The sequence below is a fragment of the Chiloscyllium punctatum genome, chromosome 5 (genome assembly GCF_047496795.1).
Source record: "Chiloscyllium punctatum isolate Juve2018m chromosome 5, sChiPun1.3, whole genome shotgun sequence".
NCBI classification, from domain to species: Eukaryota; Metazoa; Chordata; class Chondrichthyes; order Orectolobiformes; family Hemiscylliidae; genus Chiloscyllium; species Chiloscyllium punctatum.
In genome coordinates, this window is record NC_092743.1 from 101,361,351 (window position 1) to 101,379,560 (window position 18,210).

The 18,210-nt window shown below is 40.7% G+C and overlaps 1 protein-coding gene across 3 annotated transcripts in view; it reads right to left on the reverse strand.

Annotated features, from left to right (window-relative positions):
* Positions 1–393: 393 nt before the first annotated feature.
* Positions 394–18,210, reverse strand: part of LOC140477272 (zinc finger protein 236-like) — a 167,465-nt gene continuing 149,648 nt past the window's right edge. Inside the window, exons 28-32 of one of the 3 annotated variants that reach the window (XM_072570867.1) lie at positions 17,257–17,391; positions 11,991–12,188; positions 6,481–6,610; positions 3,969–4,145; positions 394–1,701 (exon numbers count right to left, since the gene is read on the reverse strand). In XM_072570867.1, coding sequence (XP_072426968.1) covers positions 1,571–1,701; positions 3,969–4,145; positions 6,481–6,610; positions 11,991–12,188; positions 17,257–17,391 — 771 coding nt within the window. In that variant the 3' untranslated portion in view covers positions 394–1,570. Of the gene's footprint in view, positions 1,702–3,968; positions 4,146–6,480; positions 6,611–11,990; positions 12,189–17,256; positions 17,392–17,739; positions 17,848–18,210 lie in introns of those variants that run through there. The other 2 variants (XM_072570868.1, XR_011960694.1) reach the window with 2 other exon arrangements.

Genomic DNA, 18,210 nt, shown 5'->3' on the forward strand with positions numbered 1-18,210 from the left:
CATCGAAAATTGTTTAAAAATTGTTAAAATTTCTGACTTTTGCCAGTTCTAACAAAAGCTCACTGACATAAAACATCAACTCTATTTTCTCCCTGCACAGATGCCACCAATTCTGCTGAGTTTTCCATGCATTTTCTGTTTATATTTTTATACCCTTTGACTCTCGTAGAACATCTTCCACAATCAAAAGCTTTCTGGCCTCCTTACCCACTGTCTGGTTTGTACATTATGAAGAAATCATTCACTAAAGCTCTCATAGACCATTCCCAACAAAACTCAACACCTCCAGAAATGATTGGACAAACTGGGAATCTGATTATACCCTTGAAGTAATAAAGAAAACACAGAACTGGTTATTAAAAACCAATAGTATTATTATTTGAAATATCTTGATTTAAATACAATACATGTACTTACAAAAAAAAGTCACAAATTATACAATTTATATTACAAAGCACTTAAATTGTTCGAACAAAAAAAAGCTCCATTGGAGACAAAAAAAGGTTCATCCTTTGATCATCATTCAAGATGCTTTATGTTATATTTATATCCGAAGAGAATTTACAAATGTCACAATTTTTTTCCAGCTTGTTCCAAAGTCAAAAAATGATGCACAAAGTTATACAGCAGGGTTGTTGGGGTAGGGAGAAACCGGTGAAGAGCGAAGGATGAACACTTGTTAAAAATACAATGAGAAAAGTACAATACTGAAAAGAAGAAGTGCCCATGTGATAACAGTGCAACTGAAAATACTTTAGCCTTAGAACGTAGACAATATATATACAGCCATGTACAATTTCCCCATCTAGTTTTTTTTTTAACCAAATGCACAAACGTGCTATAGATGTGGGGAACAATTATAAAAATAATCTTTGGAATGCAACAAAATTCACACATTTATTTTAATACATGGAATAATTATATATTCTGAAAGTCAGTCACACTAGTGACAATTCATAACACTACAAACATTCTGAATAACTACCAGGCAGATCATAATTAAAAGTTCTCTGGAAATATGGCAGCCAATTTGGTTGAGCAGTGGCAGAGCCATGAAATGGCCAGATGATAGATGTGCGGCATGGCTTCCCCAATGTCCAGTATTCTGCCTAAGCAACCAGGCCAATTTAATTTAGGTTTGCAGTGCTACTCTTGATACCACAAGAAACTGTACCCTGCACAGCAGTAAAAGGCCTAGGTTTCCTCTGCAGAGAGACTTCAAAGTGGATCGTTATGTCAGTATACTTCATGTGCTGAATTTTCCTGAAACTGGATCTCATCCAGTTTTGCTTCAAAATACTATTTAGCATTGCATGCTGATTGGTCATAAACTAAGTACTTCATGATTTTAGCCCTTTAGCTGAAGGACAACTCTTTGTTTTAGCAGTTTATTTGACACACATAGACAAACCTGGTACCGGTTTGACTTCTTGCATGACTTGGGTGGGGTACCTTTCAAACTCTTGATATGTAACAATGATGGAAACTGAAAGAATCTGACCAACAGAGAAAAAAAAAAGTTTGTTGGACACGTAATTTGTTGCACTTGCATATCACTTGGAGAGATAAGTTAATTGAATACATTTGCTATCCTACAGTGCCATTCATTAGTAGATTCTGGAACAACTTCCACTAGGTCAAGACCACGGCTTACATCATCTCCTTCTTGTTCTTGGCTACTTCCTGTGTCCTGAGCACCACCTGCAGGAGCAAAAAATAAAATGAAAATATTTCAAGCTCAAAAGAATTATAAGCCCTAGCAATCCCTCAAAAGATGTGCATTAATTATACACAATTTCCAACAATAGTAGCTACTTTTTTAAAAAAAACACTAAGGCAGGGACAGTGAGGAGCTTTTGTAATTTTTTCCTCCATATTAGGGAAGAAAAATTGGTTTTGTCAGTGATTATCGTGCAATGATGATGAATGGCCTCGAACAGAGGCCTGATGTTCACTCCAAATTGAATCTTGTGCCTCATATCCAAGTTACAAATGAGCTGTGGACACTGACTGCACATTACAGTTATATCAGTTTGGTCTTGTTAAATCCTAAAATTGACCAGAGCCCAGTTAGTTGACAGTTAATCCCTGAAGGGGTTCAGGTGAATACAAGTGGGGGACAGTCTACATGTTTCACAAAGCTTTCCAGCTGCATATCAGATAGCTAAAGAAAAAGATTATTAAAAAAAAAACTGTCTCTGCCAGCCCTTTGAAGACTGCTGATTATTTTCAGAAGGTGTGGGTTACCACATGAATCAGTGCTCGAGTCCTAACTATTCATAGTATATGTAAATGACATGGATGAGGGAACAAAAATGCAATAATGCCCAGTTGCTGACAATACAAAACTGGACTTGTTTTTAAGAATGATGCAAGGAGACTTCAAGATGATTTAAACCAATTGAGTGAGTGGGCAAGAACATGGCAGATAAAGTATTACATGGTTCAGTCTGAAAAACAGAATGGAAGAATATTATTTAAATGGTGATAATATTTGCAAGTGTGGATATACAAAGGGATTGGAGTGCCGTTGCATGAAGCAATTGGGAAGGTAAATGATATATTGGCATTCATCGCAAGTGGATTTAAGTTCAGACATACATATGTCTTGTTGCAGTTACGCAGGTTCTTGGTGAGACCACACTTTAACTACTGCATGTGGTTTTGATCTCTACACCTAAGAAAGTTTATTCTTGCCACTGAGGAAGTTCAGCAGACGTTCACGAGGTTGATGCAAAGGAAAACCCAAGAAGAGATTGGTTTGACTGGTCCTTTATTCACTAGAGTTTAGAAGGATGACAGGAGATCTGATCAAAATATATAAAATTCCAACAGGTCTGAACTGACTAGATGCAACAAGGATGTTTCCCTGGTTGGAAAGTTTAGAATAAAGTCAGGATAAAGGTTAAGCTATTTAGAACTGAGAAGAGGAAATATTTGTTCACTCAAAAGGTAATGAACAGAAGGCTATACAGGCCAAATCACTGAAAGTTTTCAAGAAGCAGATAGCTAAATTCCTAGATTTTAAAGGCAATAAAGGGAATGGGGAGAAAGCAGGAATTCGCATTGAGATACAGCTTCAGCCATGATCGTACTGAATGGCCAGAGCAGGTTCAAAGGGCTCAATGGCCTACCCCTGCTCTGAGTTCCTACGTTTCTATTAGGGTCATGGTGACCTAGAAAAAAATGAAGAGAGCTCAAACCCTGCCTAGGTTCTGTTTAGCCTGACACCAAGATTGAAGAACAGCCATCAGGCCCTTGAACAGCATATTAAAGAGACCAAAGAAGTACTTAGAAGCAGTTGGTTGCCAATTCGTCCACTAGTAGACGTACATAGATAGAGCGGGATTGAACAGAGAACATTCCTGGAAATTGATGGTCAACACGAGTTGCACATCAGACTAAAAAGGCATAACAGGACTTCAATCCACATGTTTTGACTTAATAAAAGCAAACTTGCACTAAATAAAGCCTTAATTGCAGATTTCAAAGTTATAGCAACATTACGTTTAGTAGTTATTTTAGTTGGGAAATAACCATGTAATGTGGCCATTCAAGGAAACACATTATGGGACAAGTATAATGATGAAAAGATAAATACAATTTAGGATTGCAGTTTATGTACAAGTGAGGAGAAGCGGCTGGAATCCCTGGATCTTCCACTTAGCTTCTATGCTGTCAATGAGAATCAGTTGAGTTTATGGGATTGCAGTTGTTAAAAACATTTCTACATGTAAGTGGCCTTCATCTAGGAGTAGCTGGACTAAGTTTAAAATAGCTGTGAATTGAAGGAGTCACCTCCACAAGAGATTTACCTTTTAAACATACGCTTGATCCTCCGCTACATCTGCCTGGCCACTTTGCATATCCCTCTCACTACCACCCACCCCTACTTCCTGTAAAACAAAAATATGTACATTTTTTAAAAAAACAGAATGGTTCACAGTTGCATTCACTGTAACACTAACCAGGAAAACCATGTGCCCTCTTCATATGTATCTTCATATTGCCTTTTTGTGTGAAAGAAATTCCGCAGTAGTCACACTTGTATGGTCTCTCACCAGTATGTTTCTTCATATGTACTTGCAGTGCATTTTTTTGGTTGAAGGCTTTTTCACAGAGGTTGCATTGAAATGGCCGTTCACCTGAAACAAATGTCACAAATGTTCTCAGTTACAATGCCCATTCTCAAGCTTAGACCCTTCCATTCTTACAAGCTACATCAACAGGCTGAAAACACAGTTTTGAAAGTTCTGGCAAAGACACAGGTTGAATTTCAATACAATTTGAAATAACAATTTTCATGGGGAACTGGATTTCAAAATATACAAATGCACCACCTCACACTTCTTTAAATTAAACTCCACCTGCCACTCCTCATCCCATTGGTCCATCTTATCAAAGTCCCTGTGTACTCTGAGATAATCTTCTTCACTGACCACTACACCACTCGAATCCTCTTGCAAACTTACTAACCATGCCTTCTATATTCATATCCAAATCATTTATATAAATGACAAAAGGCAGTGGACTGAGCACTAATCCTTGTGGCACACCACTGGTCACAGGCCTGCAGTCTGTAAAGCAACCCTCTACCATTACCATCTGTCTCCTACCTTCAAGCCAATTTTGTATTCAAAGTTTGGGAGAAGATTTGTAGCTCGGGTGCTCGTTGTTGTGGTTCTGTTCGCTGAGCTGGGAATTTGTCTTGCAAACGTTTTGTTTCCTGTCTAGGTGACATCCTCAGTGCTTGGGAGCCTCCTGTGAAGCGCTTCTGTGCTGTTTCCTCCGGCATTTATAGTGGCCTGTCTCTGCCGCTTCCGGTTGTCAGTTCGAGCTGTACGCTGTAGTGGTCGGTATATTGGGTCCAGGTCGATGTGTTTGTTGATTGTGACTCTTATCCACAGACTCTATCAACAAACACATCGACCTGGACCCAATATACCGGCCACTACAGCGGACAGCTCGAACTGACAACCGGAAGCGGCAGAGACAGGCCACTATAAATGCCGGAGGAAACAGCACAGAAGCGCTTCACAGGAGGCTCCCAAGCACTGAGGATGTCACCTAGACAGGAGACAAAACGTTTGCAAGACAAATTCCCAGCTCGGCGAACAGAACCACATCAATTTTGTATTCAATTGGCTAGCTCCTTCTGGATCCCATGTGATCTAACTAACCAGTCTACCATGCGGAACCTTGTTGAACGTTTTGTTGAAGTCCATATAGACAACGTCCACCGCTCTGCCTTCATCGATCCTCTTTGTCACTTCTTCAAAAAACTCAAGTTCATGTGACATGGTTTCTCACGTACAAAACCTTTATGACTATTCCTAATCAGTCCTTACCTTTCCTAAAGCACATCAACCCTGTCCCTCAGAATTCCTTTCAACAACTTACCCAATGATGCAAGGTTCACTACTCTATAGTTCCCTGGCTTATCCTTACAGCCTTTCTTAGATCATGGCATCACATTAGCCAACCTCCAGTCTTTTGGCACCTCATTCGTGGCTGTTGATTATGCAAATATCTCAGCAAAGGGGTCCAGCAATCTCTCCCCTAGCTTTCCACAAAAATTCTTGGAAACACCTGATTAGGTCCTAGGCATTTATTGATCTTTATGCATTTTAAGACATCCAGCACCTTCTCTTCTGCAATAAAAATTCTTTCCAAGACATCACTAGTTGTTTCCCCAAGTTCCCTAGCTTCCACGTCCTTCTCCATTGTAAATATTGACACGATATAGTTGTTTAGTACCTCACCCTTCTCATGTGCTATCACACATAGATGGCCACCTTGAACCTCATGAGTCACAAAATAACTCACTCCCCTGATTTTTTCCTACTGTCCTATAAAATTCTCGCCTCGGGCAACTGTCTGTGTGGAGTTTGCACATTCTCTCCGTGTCTGCGTGGGTTTCCTCCGGGTGCTCCGGTTTCCTCCCACAGTCCAAAGATGTGCAGGTCAGGTGAATTGGCCATGGTAAATTGCCCGTAGTGTTAGGTGAAGGGGTAAATGTAGGGGAATGGGTCTGGGTGGGCTGCTCTTTGGAGGGTCGGTGTGGACTTGTTGGGCCGAAGGGCTTGTTTCCACACTGTAAGTAATCTAATCTAATCTAATCTAATCTAACTCTTCTTTTTCAAGCATGTATCGAATTTGCTTTTGAAATCTATTGTTACTATGACCAGCCTTTATGATAGCAAGCTCTGATAATCTGGAATGCACTAAGTTTAAAAACATTCTCATCTACCCGCTGACCTAAATTTCTCCCTTCTGGTTACTAACCTAACTGCCAATGGAAATCATTTCTCCCTATTCATTCTAATAAAACCCCTTAAAATTTGGAACACCTCCATTAAATGCCCCCTTAACCTGCTTTACAAAACTTTTCAATATAAACCTTATAAAACCTATTTAAGAAACATTTCTATCATACTAGCGCACATCTTCCACAATCTAAAGATATTAACTGATGAATACCTGTGTGGATCCGATTATGCCTCTCTAGCTGGCTTGGTTTAGCAAATGCCTTGTCGCAAGATTCACATTTATAAAGTTTAGGTTTCTGACTGCTGGGCGAAGGTCCAGGTTGGTGTGTCTGAAGATGATCCTTTGATTTAAAAACAACAGTTGTACTTGTTTAAAGTTCCACTATCACATCAATAAATATTAAGTGCTGCATGAAAATGAGTAAACAGATCATTATAGCATAATTTTATCAACACAAAGAACACTTTCACATGGCATCATCCAGTACAGAAGATTACCATGTGGTCTATGGTACCTGTGCTGTCTTCATGAAAGAGTCGGTTTCACATCTTTATTTTTGTCCTTAACCCATCCTCAAGTTTCTTTAAGCTGTTTTATAGATACAACTCACACTATTTTTTTAAATTACCATATTCTAAATTCTGATAACTCTTAAAAAAATTCTCATGTCCCTCTAGATATTGTGCCAATGATTTTAAATCTACAATTTCTGGTTATTGACCCATTTACCTGATTTTCAGTAAACATTGTATGAAAATCACTTTTCATTGTGGAAACCTTTATAGATTTCTTTTAATCTCGATTTCAAGAAAAACAATTCTAACTTTCCTCATAACTCTGGGTTCACCCCACCTTAGTAAACATTCTGATACAACTCTGTGGCCTTTTTCGAAATGGGCAGCACGGTAGCTAGCACTGCTGCCTCATGGCGCCAGAGACCTGGGTTCGCTTCCAGCCTCAGGTGACTGTCTGCGTGGAGTTTGCACATTGTCCTAGTGTCTGCGTGGGTTTCCTCTGGATACTCCGGTTTCCTCCCATAGTCCAAAGATGTGCAGGTTAGGTAAATTGGCCAAGCTAAATTGCCCAAAGTGTTCTGGGATTTGTAGGTTAGATGCATTAATCAGAGGAAATGTAGAGTAATGGGGCAGGGAAATGGGTCTGGGTGGGATGTTCTTCGAAGGGTCGGTGTGGACTTGTTGGGCCAAATGGCCTGATTCCACACTGTAGAGATTCTATGATTTTATGAAAGCCCTTATATCTTGAAGAATTGTGCTCACAATTATACCATTTGAGGCCTCACAAATCATCAATAAGGCTCTAATCTGTGGATGAGACATCCTATTCAACAATATATAAGTGTGGAATTAATGTTAGCGACAGGTGCACCATGACAGTCTATCTAATAATTTGTCCTTTTCTTTTAATTGGCTCTACATTAAAATGTATCATGTATAAATTCAGAAATTCACAGATGATTATTTCAGTTCTGGCTAAATGAACCTAAATAGAAATGAAATTGTAAAAAATAACATGAAAGTATTATCTCTGGGATCATATAATTGGAGCAACCATTTATGCTGAATTCTAATTTCATGAGGAAATACAGAAAACAGAAAGAATCCAATCTGAAAAGGAGGAAAATATTAACAGATTTTACAGCGATTAAAGTAAGTTTGAAATATTTACTGGTCATTATGGAGAGAGTGAAGGAGGGGGTGGTATGCAGAGAAGGTGAATGTCCATTCATTTTATTTCATTACATAATGAAAACACAGAACAGGATTGTCTGTCTAAGTGATGAAGTGCTGCAGCAATAGGCCACAAGTCCACTTGGTGGTTGGACTACCACATGAGGATGGATATCCTGTTTGGAATTTCAGGAAATCCTCACCAGACAATAGCAGTATGCCTTGCGTGTTAGGACATGGTGACCAGCTTCCTGGATTTGCAATGGCACCTGTAGCAGGTTGAAACAACATTGTTCCATGATAAGGAACTTGGAAGAGACAGAAAATACTGCTTTCTAAATCAAGAATTCAAGACCACATTACAGATTAATTCCTACCTCTTATTCTACTCCGACTGCTTACCCATTCAAATCTTCAAGGATGAGACAGTGAGGTCTGCAGATGCTGGAGATCAGAGTTGAAATTGTGTTGCTGGAAAAACACAGCAGGTCAGGCAGCATCTGTGGAGCAGGAAAATCGGCTCCTCGGATGCTGCCTGACCGGCTTTGCTTTTCCAGCAACACAATCGCAACTCTGATCTCCAGCATCTGTAGACCTCACTGTCTCCTAGTTGATTTCAACCTTACTGCAAAGCCTCTTCCAGGGATGCCTACCTTGAAGAAGTTCTCCTCTCTCTATTAAGATCTCAGTGAGTCCATCTCTCATTGTACGCCCCATGACATTCAAATCTTCACACTACCATACAAATTTCTTGGAAACATATATTTCAAGATGCAATGTACAATCAATAGCCCTGTCACCCATACCTTTCAAAACCATCACGCATCAAATCACTGTAACACAACCTAGCTGCATGATGCCTAGCCAACATGTTTACATGCTAGCCTCATGCCCACTGTGCAAATGCTCCTTACATTTACAGCATTTAAAAAGGTTCTGATTGTCCAGCAAGATGGTACAACATTCAAGGAAGTACTACCCAGGGGATGAAAAGGGTTAAAAGTCATTAGTTCCTTTAGAGCACGCCACGATAAGCATCCTGTTACATCAAAACAGGAGTAGAATAAGGAATTACGAAGCTGGAGCTTCTACTAAACTCAAGCTCAGTATAACACAGCTCCAATATTGCTTTCCTAATAGGGTTAATATGCCTAAAAATTCTTTGACATTATGATTACCATTACAAACCTGTGCTATGAGGTCTTAAATCATGAAATTATTTTTATAGAGTAAGAGGGGAAAGAAACTTGAAAGGACTCAAATAAACGTAAATGATTACTTTTAAAAAAGCTTCTACATGCTGATGTACTATGCTATATTGTTTACTTTTTCCTATCCTCTAAAATGGTCTAAGCAAGCCATTCAATACAATCAACATCTTTCTCAAGAGCAATCGTAAACATTCCCCTTGCCAGCACACATTCATCTCACGAACAAATAAAACATCATCAGAAAAAGTGCTTCTTGCATCCAAAAAAGTCGCCTTCAATTGCCTTCCGAGCAAGTAAGGTAGAGGCTAAGGGTTCAAAGGCATCTTCTCGAGCGTCTCTATTATAATTTTCACTTAACTAATAAAATGTCCCAAAGTACTTCACAAGAGTGATTAAGATTTGACTCCAAGCCACAAAGGAGATACCAGGACAGATGACCAAAAGTTGGTTCAACAGGTAGATTTAAGTCGTGTAGTAAAGGAGCCAGGAGGAGGAATATATAGACATAGAGGATTAGACATAGAATTGCAGCACTTAAGCTTGGACAGCTGAAGGCATGACTGCCAATGAAGGAGCAAAAAAGAAAAAAATTAGAGATCAATAAGAAACTAGAATTGGAGGAGCTTTGAGATCTCAGAGGAGGTATACTAGAGGCTACAGAGATGGGAAGGAGGAGAGTTAATAATCTTTAAAATTGAAATTTTGTCAAACTAAAAGTTAACCCAAGTCAATACCACAAGTAAATTTTGTACTGGAAATTCGTCCATCCATCAGAAATGTTTCATTCAACAGCTTCACAAAAAAATCTTAAAACAGTCACTCGTTATTTGGAGAGCTATAGACAGGATCACACATCTTTTCAACTCACAGAAACAACTGAACAGCCTAGATACAATTGGTTAAAGAAATGTAGCCAAAATCCTGTTTGTTGAAAAATGTGGTGCTGGAAAACACAGCAGGCCAGGCAGCATCTGAGGAGCAGGAGAATCGACGTTTCAGGCATAAGCCCTTCTTCAGGAATGAGGCTGATGTGCCAAGCGGGCTGAGATAAAAGGTAAAGGGGAGGGAATTTGGGGGAGGGGCACTGGGAATACGACAGGTGGAAGGAGGTGAGGATGAGGGTGATAGGACGGAGAGGGGGTGGGGGCGGAGAGGTCAGGAAGAAGATTGCAGATCAAGAGGGCAGTGCTGAATCCAGGGGTTGGGACCGAGAGAAGATGGGGTGAGGGGAAATGAGGAAGCTGGGGAAATCTACATTCATCCCGTGTGGTTGGAGGGTTCCTAGGCTGAAGATGAGGCACTCTTCCTCCAGGCGTCGTGTCGTCAGGGTCTGGCAATGGAGGAGGCCAAGGACCTACATGTCCTTGGCGGAGTGGGAGGGGGAGTTAAAGTGTTCAGCCACGGGGCGGTTGTGTTGGGTGGTGTGGGTGTCCCAGAGGTGTTCCCTGCAACGTTCCACAAGTAGGCGGCCTGTCTCCCCAATGTAGAGGAGACCACATAGGGTGCAGCGGATACAGTAAATGATATGTACGGAGGTGCAGGTGAATTTGCGACAGATATGGAAGGATCCATTGGGGGCTTGGAGGGAGGTGAGGGGGGAGGTGTGGGTGCAAGTTTTGCCCTTCTTCCGGTTGCAGGGGAAGGTGCCGGGAGTGGAGATTGGGTTGGTGAGGGGTGTGGACCTGACGAGGGAGTCGCGGAGGGAGTGGTCTCTCTGGAACGCTGATAGGGGTGGGGACTGTTTGGAGGTGGCTGAAATGATGGAGGATGATACGACGTATCAGGAGGTTGGTGGGGTGGAAGGTGAGGACCAGTGGTGATCGTGTCCTGGTGGCGATTGGAGGGGCGGGGTTCAAGGGCGGAGCTGCGGGAAGTGGAAGAGATGCGATGGAGAGCATCGTCAACCACGTCTAAGGGGAAATTGCGGTCTTTGAAGAAGGTGGCCATTTGGGTTGTTCGGTAGTGGAATTGGTCCTCCTGGGAGCAGATGCGGCAGAGGCAAAGGAATTGGGAATATGGGATGGCGTTTTTACAGGGGGCAGAGTGGGAGGAGGTGTAATCTAGGTATCTGTGGGAGTCGGTTGGTTTATAGTAAATGCCCGTGTTGAGTCGGTCGCCTGAGATAGAAATGGAGAGGTCTAGGAAGGGGAGGGAGGAGTCTGAGACGGTCCAGGTAAATTTGAGGTCGGGGTGGAAGGTGTTAGTAAAGTGGATGAACTGTTCAACCTCCTCGTGGGAGCACAAGGTAGCGCCAATACAATCATCGATGTAGCGGAGGAAAAGGTGGGGGGTGGTGCCAGTGTAGCTGCGGAAGATGGACTGTTCCACATATCCGATGAAGAGGCAGGCATAGCTGGGGCCCATGTGGGTGCCCATGGCTACTCCTTTGGTTTGGAGGACGTGGGAGAATTGGAAGGAGAAGTTGTTAAGAGTGAGGACCAGTTCAGTCAGTCGAAGGAGGGTGTCAGTGGAAGGGTACTGGTTGGGTTGGTGGAAGAGGAAGAAGCGGAGGGCTTTGGAGGCCTTCGTGATGGGGGATGGAAGTGTATAGGGACTGGATGTCCATCGTGAAGGTAAGACGTTTGGGGGCCGGGGAAGCGAAAATCATGGAGGAGGTGGAGGGCCTGGGTGGTGTCCCGAATGTCGGTGGGGAGTTCTTGGACTAAGGGGGACATCCTGTTTGTACCAAGTGAGATGCTTAGTCTGCTCGAAATTATGCCAAAAAGATAAACTTGAAGAAAGGGGATGGTGCCCAAACAAAAAAAACTTTGCAACATTAATAGTAAATTTAACCAATTTGTCTGTGATTTTATTCAATTACCTTGAGATGGGCTGCTCGTTTGAAGGCTTTGCTGCAGACGTTGCATATGTGGATTCGTTCCTCCCCATGGGCTTCACGGCAATGTCGACGGAGCATGGAGCCTGAAGAGAAGCTTTGGCTACAATTGGGACAGTGATTTATCTGGCCCTCATCATCTGTCTGACTGTCTTCTGTAAAACTAATCGTTGTCTCAGTTACCTAAACCAGAAGGTGCAAATTCAGTTCATGACAATTAAGATCTGGTGCAAATTTTGTGAGAAAGGCAATGTACTAACAGGATCTCATTTTCTTGATTTTGCCTATTTGCATAATTATTGCTGTCACATGAGCACAACGACAAAATTGCTGCGCATATAAAATTAGACAGATTAAAGGTAAACTCGCCATAGTCATACTGGACTATAGGCTTCTCACACTACTCAGACATGACTGTTGGCGGTTTAACCTGTGGTTACCACATCTCAGATGAGGGGAAAGGTTGAGAAGGAGGATCCTGGTAATCTTAGCTGGTGTGGGAATTGAACCCAGGCTTGTTGGCATCACAAACCAGCTGTTCAGCTGACTAAAATAACTTATTTTCTGACTGCTATATTCGAATCACATTTTCAGTTCTGAATGGAATCAAAAGGATCTGACATAGTATAGTTCCAGACACCATTCAGTACCTCCCAAGTAGTTATACTTCAAACATGGCGTCAAAGTGCCTCAACCAGTTTCGGTGATCTCTTCCAGCCTTACACTTCCACAAGCTCCTTCAAATCTGGCTCTTAAGTAACCCTAACTTACTAACTCATCCCATCACTAGCAGCATGCCTCAAGTTGTCAAAGCTCTGGAATTTACCTGCCTAAGTGATTTGGAGTCAAATTTTGTTCGATAATCATCATTGTGATTATCTACATTAAAGGTGCTAGATAAATACATTGGTTTATGGCATTTTGACATGATAGATATCCCAGCTTATTGAAGCAATCACTATGTAACAAACAAGAGGTGCCTAGCTGGCTTTCAATGAGATTATTGAATTCAAATGCCACAAATAAAACTTTGACGTTAACTGATATGAATGACACAGTTATTCTTCTGGATAAATCAACAGTGGACACAGAATTATATTGATTGTCCTCATGTTCATTCAAAGCAAGTGCTTGCAGTTACACAGCATCTTTCACGTCTTCAGGACACTTCAAGGACTTCACAGAACTCCTTTAACTTCCAAAACGTCTCACATAATCACAAATAGGGTATGCTGATTAAAATTTGATTAATATTCAAACACATGTACATTTGCAGCTGTCCCAACAGACAAACTGGGTCTCCGTTTAAAATCGCTTCTAAAAATATGAGAAACCCATTGCACTAACAAACAGGAAGGATCCATCATTGGCACTTTTTAAAAGATGTTACTCATTAGTTAAACATTAGCTGTTAATTTGACCATTTAGTTTTTTGGCTTCACTCCTGGATGTTTGAGTGTGTTTTTACACCCCACTCTCTCACCGGAACCACATGATCTGAAATAAGCAAGGCAAGTCCCACGCCTTGAAAGCCTACCTTTGTATCTACTCAAATTTTTAATTCAAGGCATTTGTATTCCTCCCGAATCTATAAGATGTTGCCAGTTTGTTGAAAAGCTCAACTTAGTGAAACTTGCACACTGCCAGGTTGGATCTGTGGCAAGTGAGGTGAGGAACCAAGACGACAAAAAAAATCTACTTGACCTTGTCATTACAAGTCTGCCTTCTGCAAATGCATCTGTCCATGACAGTATCAGTGAGAGTGACCACTGCATAGTCCTTGTGGAGACAAATTACTGGCTTCACAATGAGAATAATCTTCAACATGTTATCCTTTATCACTACCACCATGCAAAATGGGATTGACTTTGAATAGATCTAGCAATTCAAAACTGGGCATCCATTTGGTATTAAGGACCAACAACAACAGAACATGTCTGGCATATCTCCAACTCTAACTTTAACATCAAGCCAGGGAATCTACCCGGATTCAAAGAAGAATACAAAAAGGTGTGCCAGGAGCAGCAGCAGACATTCCAAAAAAAACGGTATCAACCAGTAAAGCTACAATACAAAACTAATTGCATGTCAAACAATGGAAGTACAGGCAACAGACAGAGCTAGGGAATCTCACAATCGACGGATCTGATCCGACCAATGTTCTATACTCTTGCCACACCCAGCTATGAATGGTGGAGGATAATTAAACAATTAAGAGGAGATGGTGGCTCCACAAATATCTGCATCTTCAATGATGGAGGATACAGCACATCTAGACTGAAGTATTTGTAACCATTTTCAGCCTGAAGTGCCAGTGGATGATCTACTTGTACATCACAGATGTCAGTCTTCAGCCAATTCAATTAATTGCACATGCTATCAAGAAATGACTGAAGATATTGTACACTGTAAAGGCTACAGGCCTGATGATATTCAAGCAATAATACTGAAGAGCTGCGCTCCTGCATTAACTGCGGTCCTATCAAGCTGATCTCATACAGTCACAACACAACCTTATGACCAGTAATGTGGAAATTTACAAGGTGTATCCTGGCTATAAAATATAGATTAAATCCAATTTAGCCAATAAATGAACCAGTCTACTCACAATCATCAGCAAAGCGAGGAAAAGATTTATTAACGGTGCTAACAGGCTGAATTTTCTGTTTATGAGTTGTAGTGATTGGAACGAGATTGGGTGGATGGATCGCATTGAGTTGGAGTTTCCTGACTGAGGCTGTTATCCTGGGCCAATCAGGGAGTCCTGGCTGACAGATATAAACAAGGGTCTTGGCAATTATCCTCACTCTAACGACTGGTGCTGAGCTACCTGTTCAGAGTTAATATACAGTTCACGCGTTAAGTAAAGGGTGACTTGATAATGGAATACTAGTGTCTGTGGAGTTATTTCACTAGTGAACAGGACAGAATGACCCAGCTCCTGGCTCTTTACAGCATTGGTCCAAATATGAATAAAACAGCTGAACTTCAGAGGCAAGGTGAGTTCAACTATCCTTGTCATCAAGACAGAATCTGACAGAATACAGTGTCAAGGAGCCCTACAACAATGTATGTCAATGGGAATAGAAGATACAACCCTCTCCTACTTGAAATCATACTTAGCACAAATGATGATGGTTGTAGTTGTTGGAAGTCAATCACCTCAGTCCCAGGGCATCACTCTAGGAGTTCCTCAGATTACTGTTATGAACCTGCCATCTTCTGCTGCTTCATCAATGACCTTCCTTCCATAGTGTATGATAAGGTCATAGATGATTACTGTTATACATTGTATACTCAGATCTCCTCAGGTACTGAAGGAAGCCTTGCCGAAATGCAGCACCTGAACAACATTGGGCTTTGGCTAATAAGTAGTAAGTAATGGTTGCACCACACTTGTGTTAGGCAATGCCACGTCAAACAACAGACAATCTATCCATTGTCCATTGACATTCAACTGCATTGCTATCACCGCGTACCCCACTATCAATGTTGTGAGGGTTACCACTGTCCTGAAATGTAATTGGACCAGCCAAATAAATGCTGTGGCTCAAGGATCAGGTCAGAGTCAGACTCCCCAAAGCTTGTCTACCATCTAAGAGGCATAAATCAGGTGTGATGGAAATATTCTCTACTTGCCTGGAGGAGTGCAGCTCCAGCAACAGAGAACAAGCTCAACACAGCTTAGTACGATGCAGCCCATTTGACTAGCATCCCATATTCTACATTCACTCCTTCCAATACTGGCACACAGAGGCAACAGTGCGTACTATCTGCAAGATGCCCTGCAGTGCTCATCACAACTCTTTCAACAGCATATTCCAAATGGGACAACACTTCCATGCCAGGACAAGCCAAACAGAGACACACACAAGAATTCCTAGAAGCATGGCATTCCAACCAGAACTCTGTCAACACACACATTGACTTGGATCACAGTTACCACCCCCATGAGAAAAAGAACAGGAAATTACATCACCACAGGAAATGACTTCACCACAGGAAATGACTTCACTAAGGCAACCCAAACACAAATAGAAAATGGGCTATAACACCAGTGCTTTATCCAGATGCTCACTGAAGATGTTTTAGTATGGTGACAAAACATCTGAAAACAGACCTTTCAGCTCAGTGAGCAAACCTACATCCATAGCTATGCCTTTTCAAAAAAAAAATTCTTGAAGAAAAGGAGCTGATGAGTCTGATGATAAGATATATAGAAGCCTACGATAAACTAATCCAACATTTCAAATTTTCCATTGGAATGGATGTGCTTCCAATATTCCATTCTTAAGCATGGCCTTATTTTATAACACCTTGAAGATCCCACCCAGAGTCATCACCTCCCCAACAAGTATTTCAAACTTGCTGGACCAGATCATTTCCTTCAAATATCCCTGCTCTAGCCTACGTGTTCTTGCTTCTCCTGATATATATATAGAAAATCACCATTTACCTCTGCCTATAACTTATTCTCTATAACTCAGCAGAGTGAGTTGAACTTCTGACTCTAAAAAACTCTCTTTGTAGTGCCCTGATTTGAAGTTTTAAATTCAAGTTCAAGTATTTCAGTTGAAGATACTTCCCGAGTGTAGGCCTGAACCAACATGTATCATTCACAAAAGCTGCATACCTTTGTGCCTTCCCATGTGACACTTTATTACAAACGTTGCTTACAGCAAAATTTATATTCTTTACCTATGTAAATTTCAATGAACTGCTCTTCCCTCACCCTCTGCCACCCAGTTCTTAAACTAGCCACATGATTTTCTAAATTAAATCCTTAATTAATAGAATAAGAGGTATCCTACAGTGTAGAAGCAGACCAACTGACCCATCAAGTCAAATTAATCCTATTTATGCAGAGAAATTACAGAAACTACAATCATTTTCCTTAGAGTAATGAAAATCAAAGGGAACTTAATGGGGATGATATGGGGTATACTAGTGAGGGAGAAACTATTTCCGCAGTATTATCACAGATTTAAGATAATTGGTTTAAAAAAAACAGAACAGAGGGAAGAATGCTTTTTACTCTGGAAGGAATTGTCTGAAAGAGTGTGAAAGCTGATTCAATTGCAGTTGTCAGGAAAAACTGAGGTACTTATGTATTTGCAGGAATACAGGAGGAGAGTAGGGGGAGTGGGAGTAATTGGATAACTCTATCAAAGTGTTGACATGGGGATTCAGGGCAAATTACCTCATCTCATGATGATTCTATGATTTTATCATTTAAATTGCTATACTGTACCTGGTATGAGGTCGTCTCATCTTGTGTACCAGCTGAATCTTGTGGTGCCTGACTGACCAATATAACCTGTGGATGAGTTGATGTAGTTTGGCCTGGGAGAGTTGCTTCAGGAACCACTGTTGGAAATTGTTGCCCCTGTTTTTGAAGAAAAGATTAAATTACCAGACACAATTATATCAACAAAACAAACGTTTTGCTCCACTGTGATTAACAGTCTTGTAGATAACACTTCCATTTTCAATTCAGTCAGCATATTCTATACTAAATATTTCACTAAAGCTTAAAAATAGGTTTTAAATATTTTAATGTCAATAACGTTGTAGCAAACAGAGAAGGTGATTTTGCAATTTATGAAGAAAATCTAAAGGCACTGACATTTTAAAGTACCTGTACTTTAAAGCCACCATTCTAAACCATCACATTGAACATTATAGTTATTCTGTAGAGAACAATTATAAAATACTAAAATTGAAAATTACACACCTGTAATGTTATTAACAGTCAGCAAATCCATCCCATCTGTGAATATTTTGCATGAAGCACATCTGGGTCTATATTTTCTGTATATCATTATTAGCCTCAAATTCCTTCCTTAAAATTTAGACAATTGGGTCTTAATCATTATATTTAAATACATTTATCTTTGAGCTTATTTCACCATTACTCTTCTAAAACTGCTTCATGGAATTGATATGCTAGGGACTGCATTTATAAAAGGTTTAAATATTAAATTTATTTATGTTTATTTATTTATGTTTAAATCCCTACATGGGCTTACTCCTCCCTAACTCTATTACCTCGCATAGCCAAACAACCCTCCAAGATCTCTCCACTAATTTACTTTTCATCTTTTATGCATTCATTCTTTCCATTGCACTAATTTTTCGACTACGGAAATAGTTGCTGAGGCACTAAGCTCTGTAATGATTTCCACATCTCTCTCGCACGCGCGCT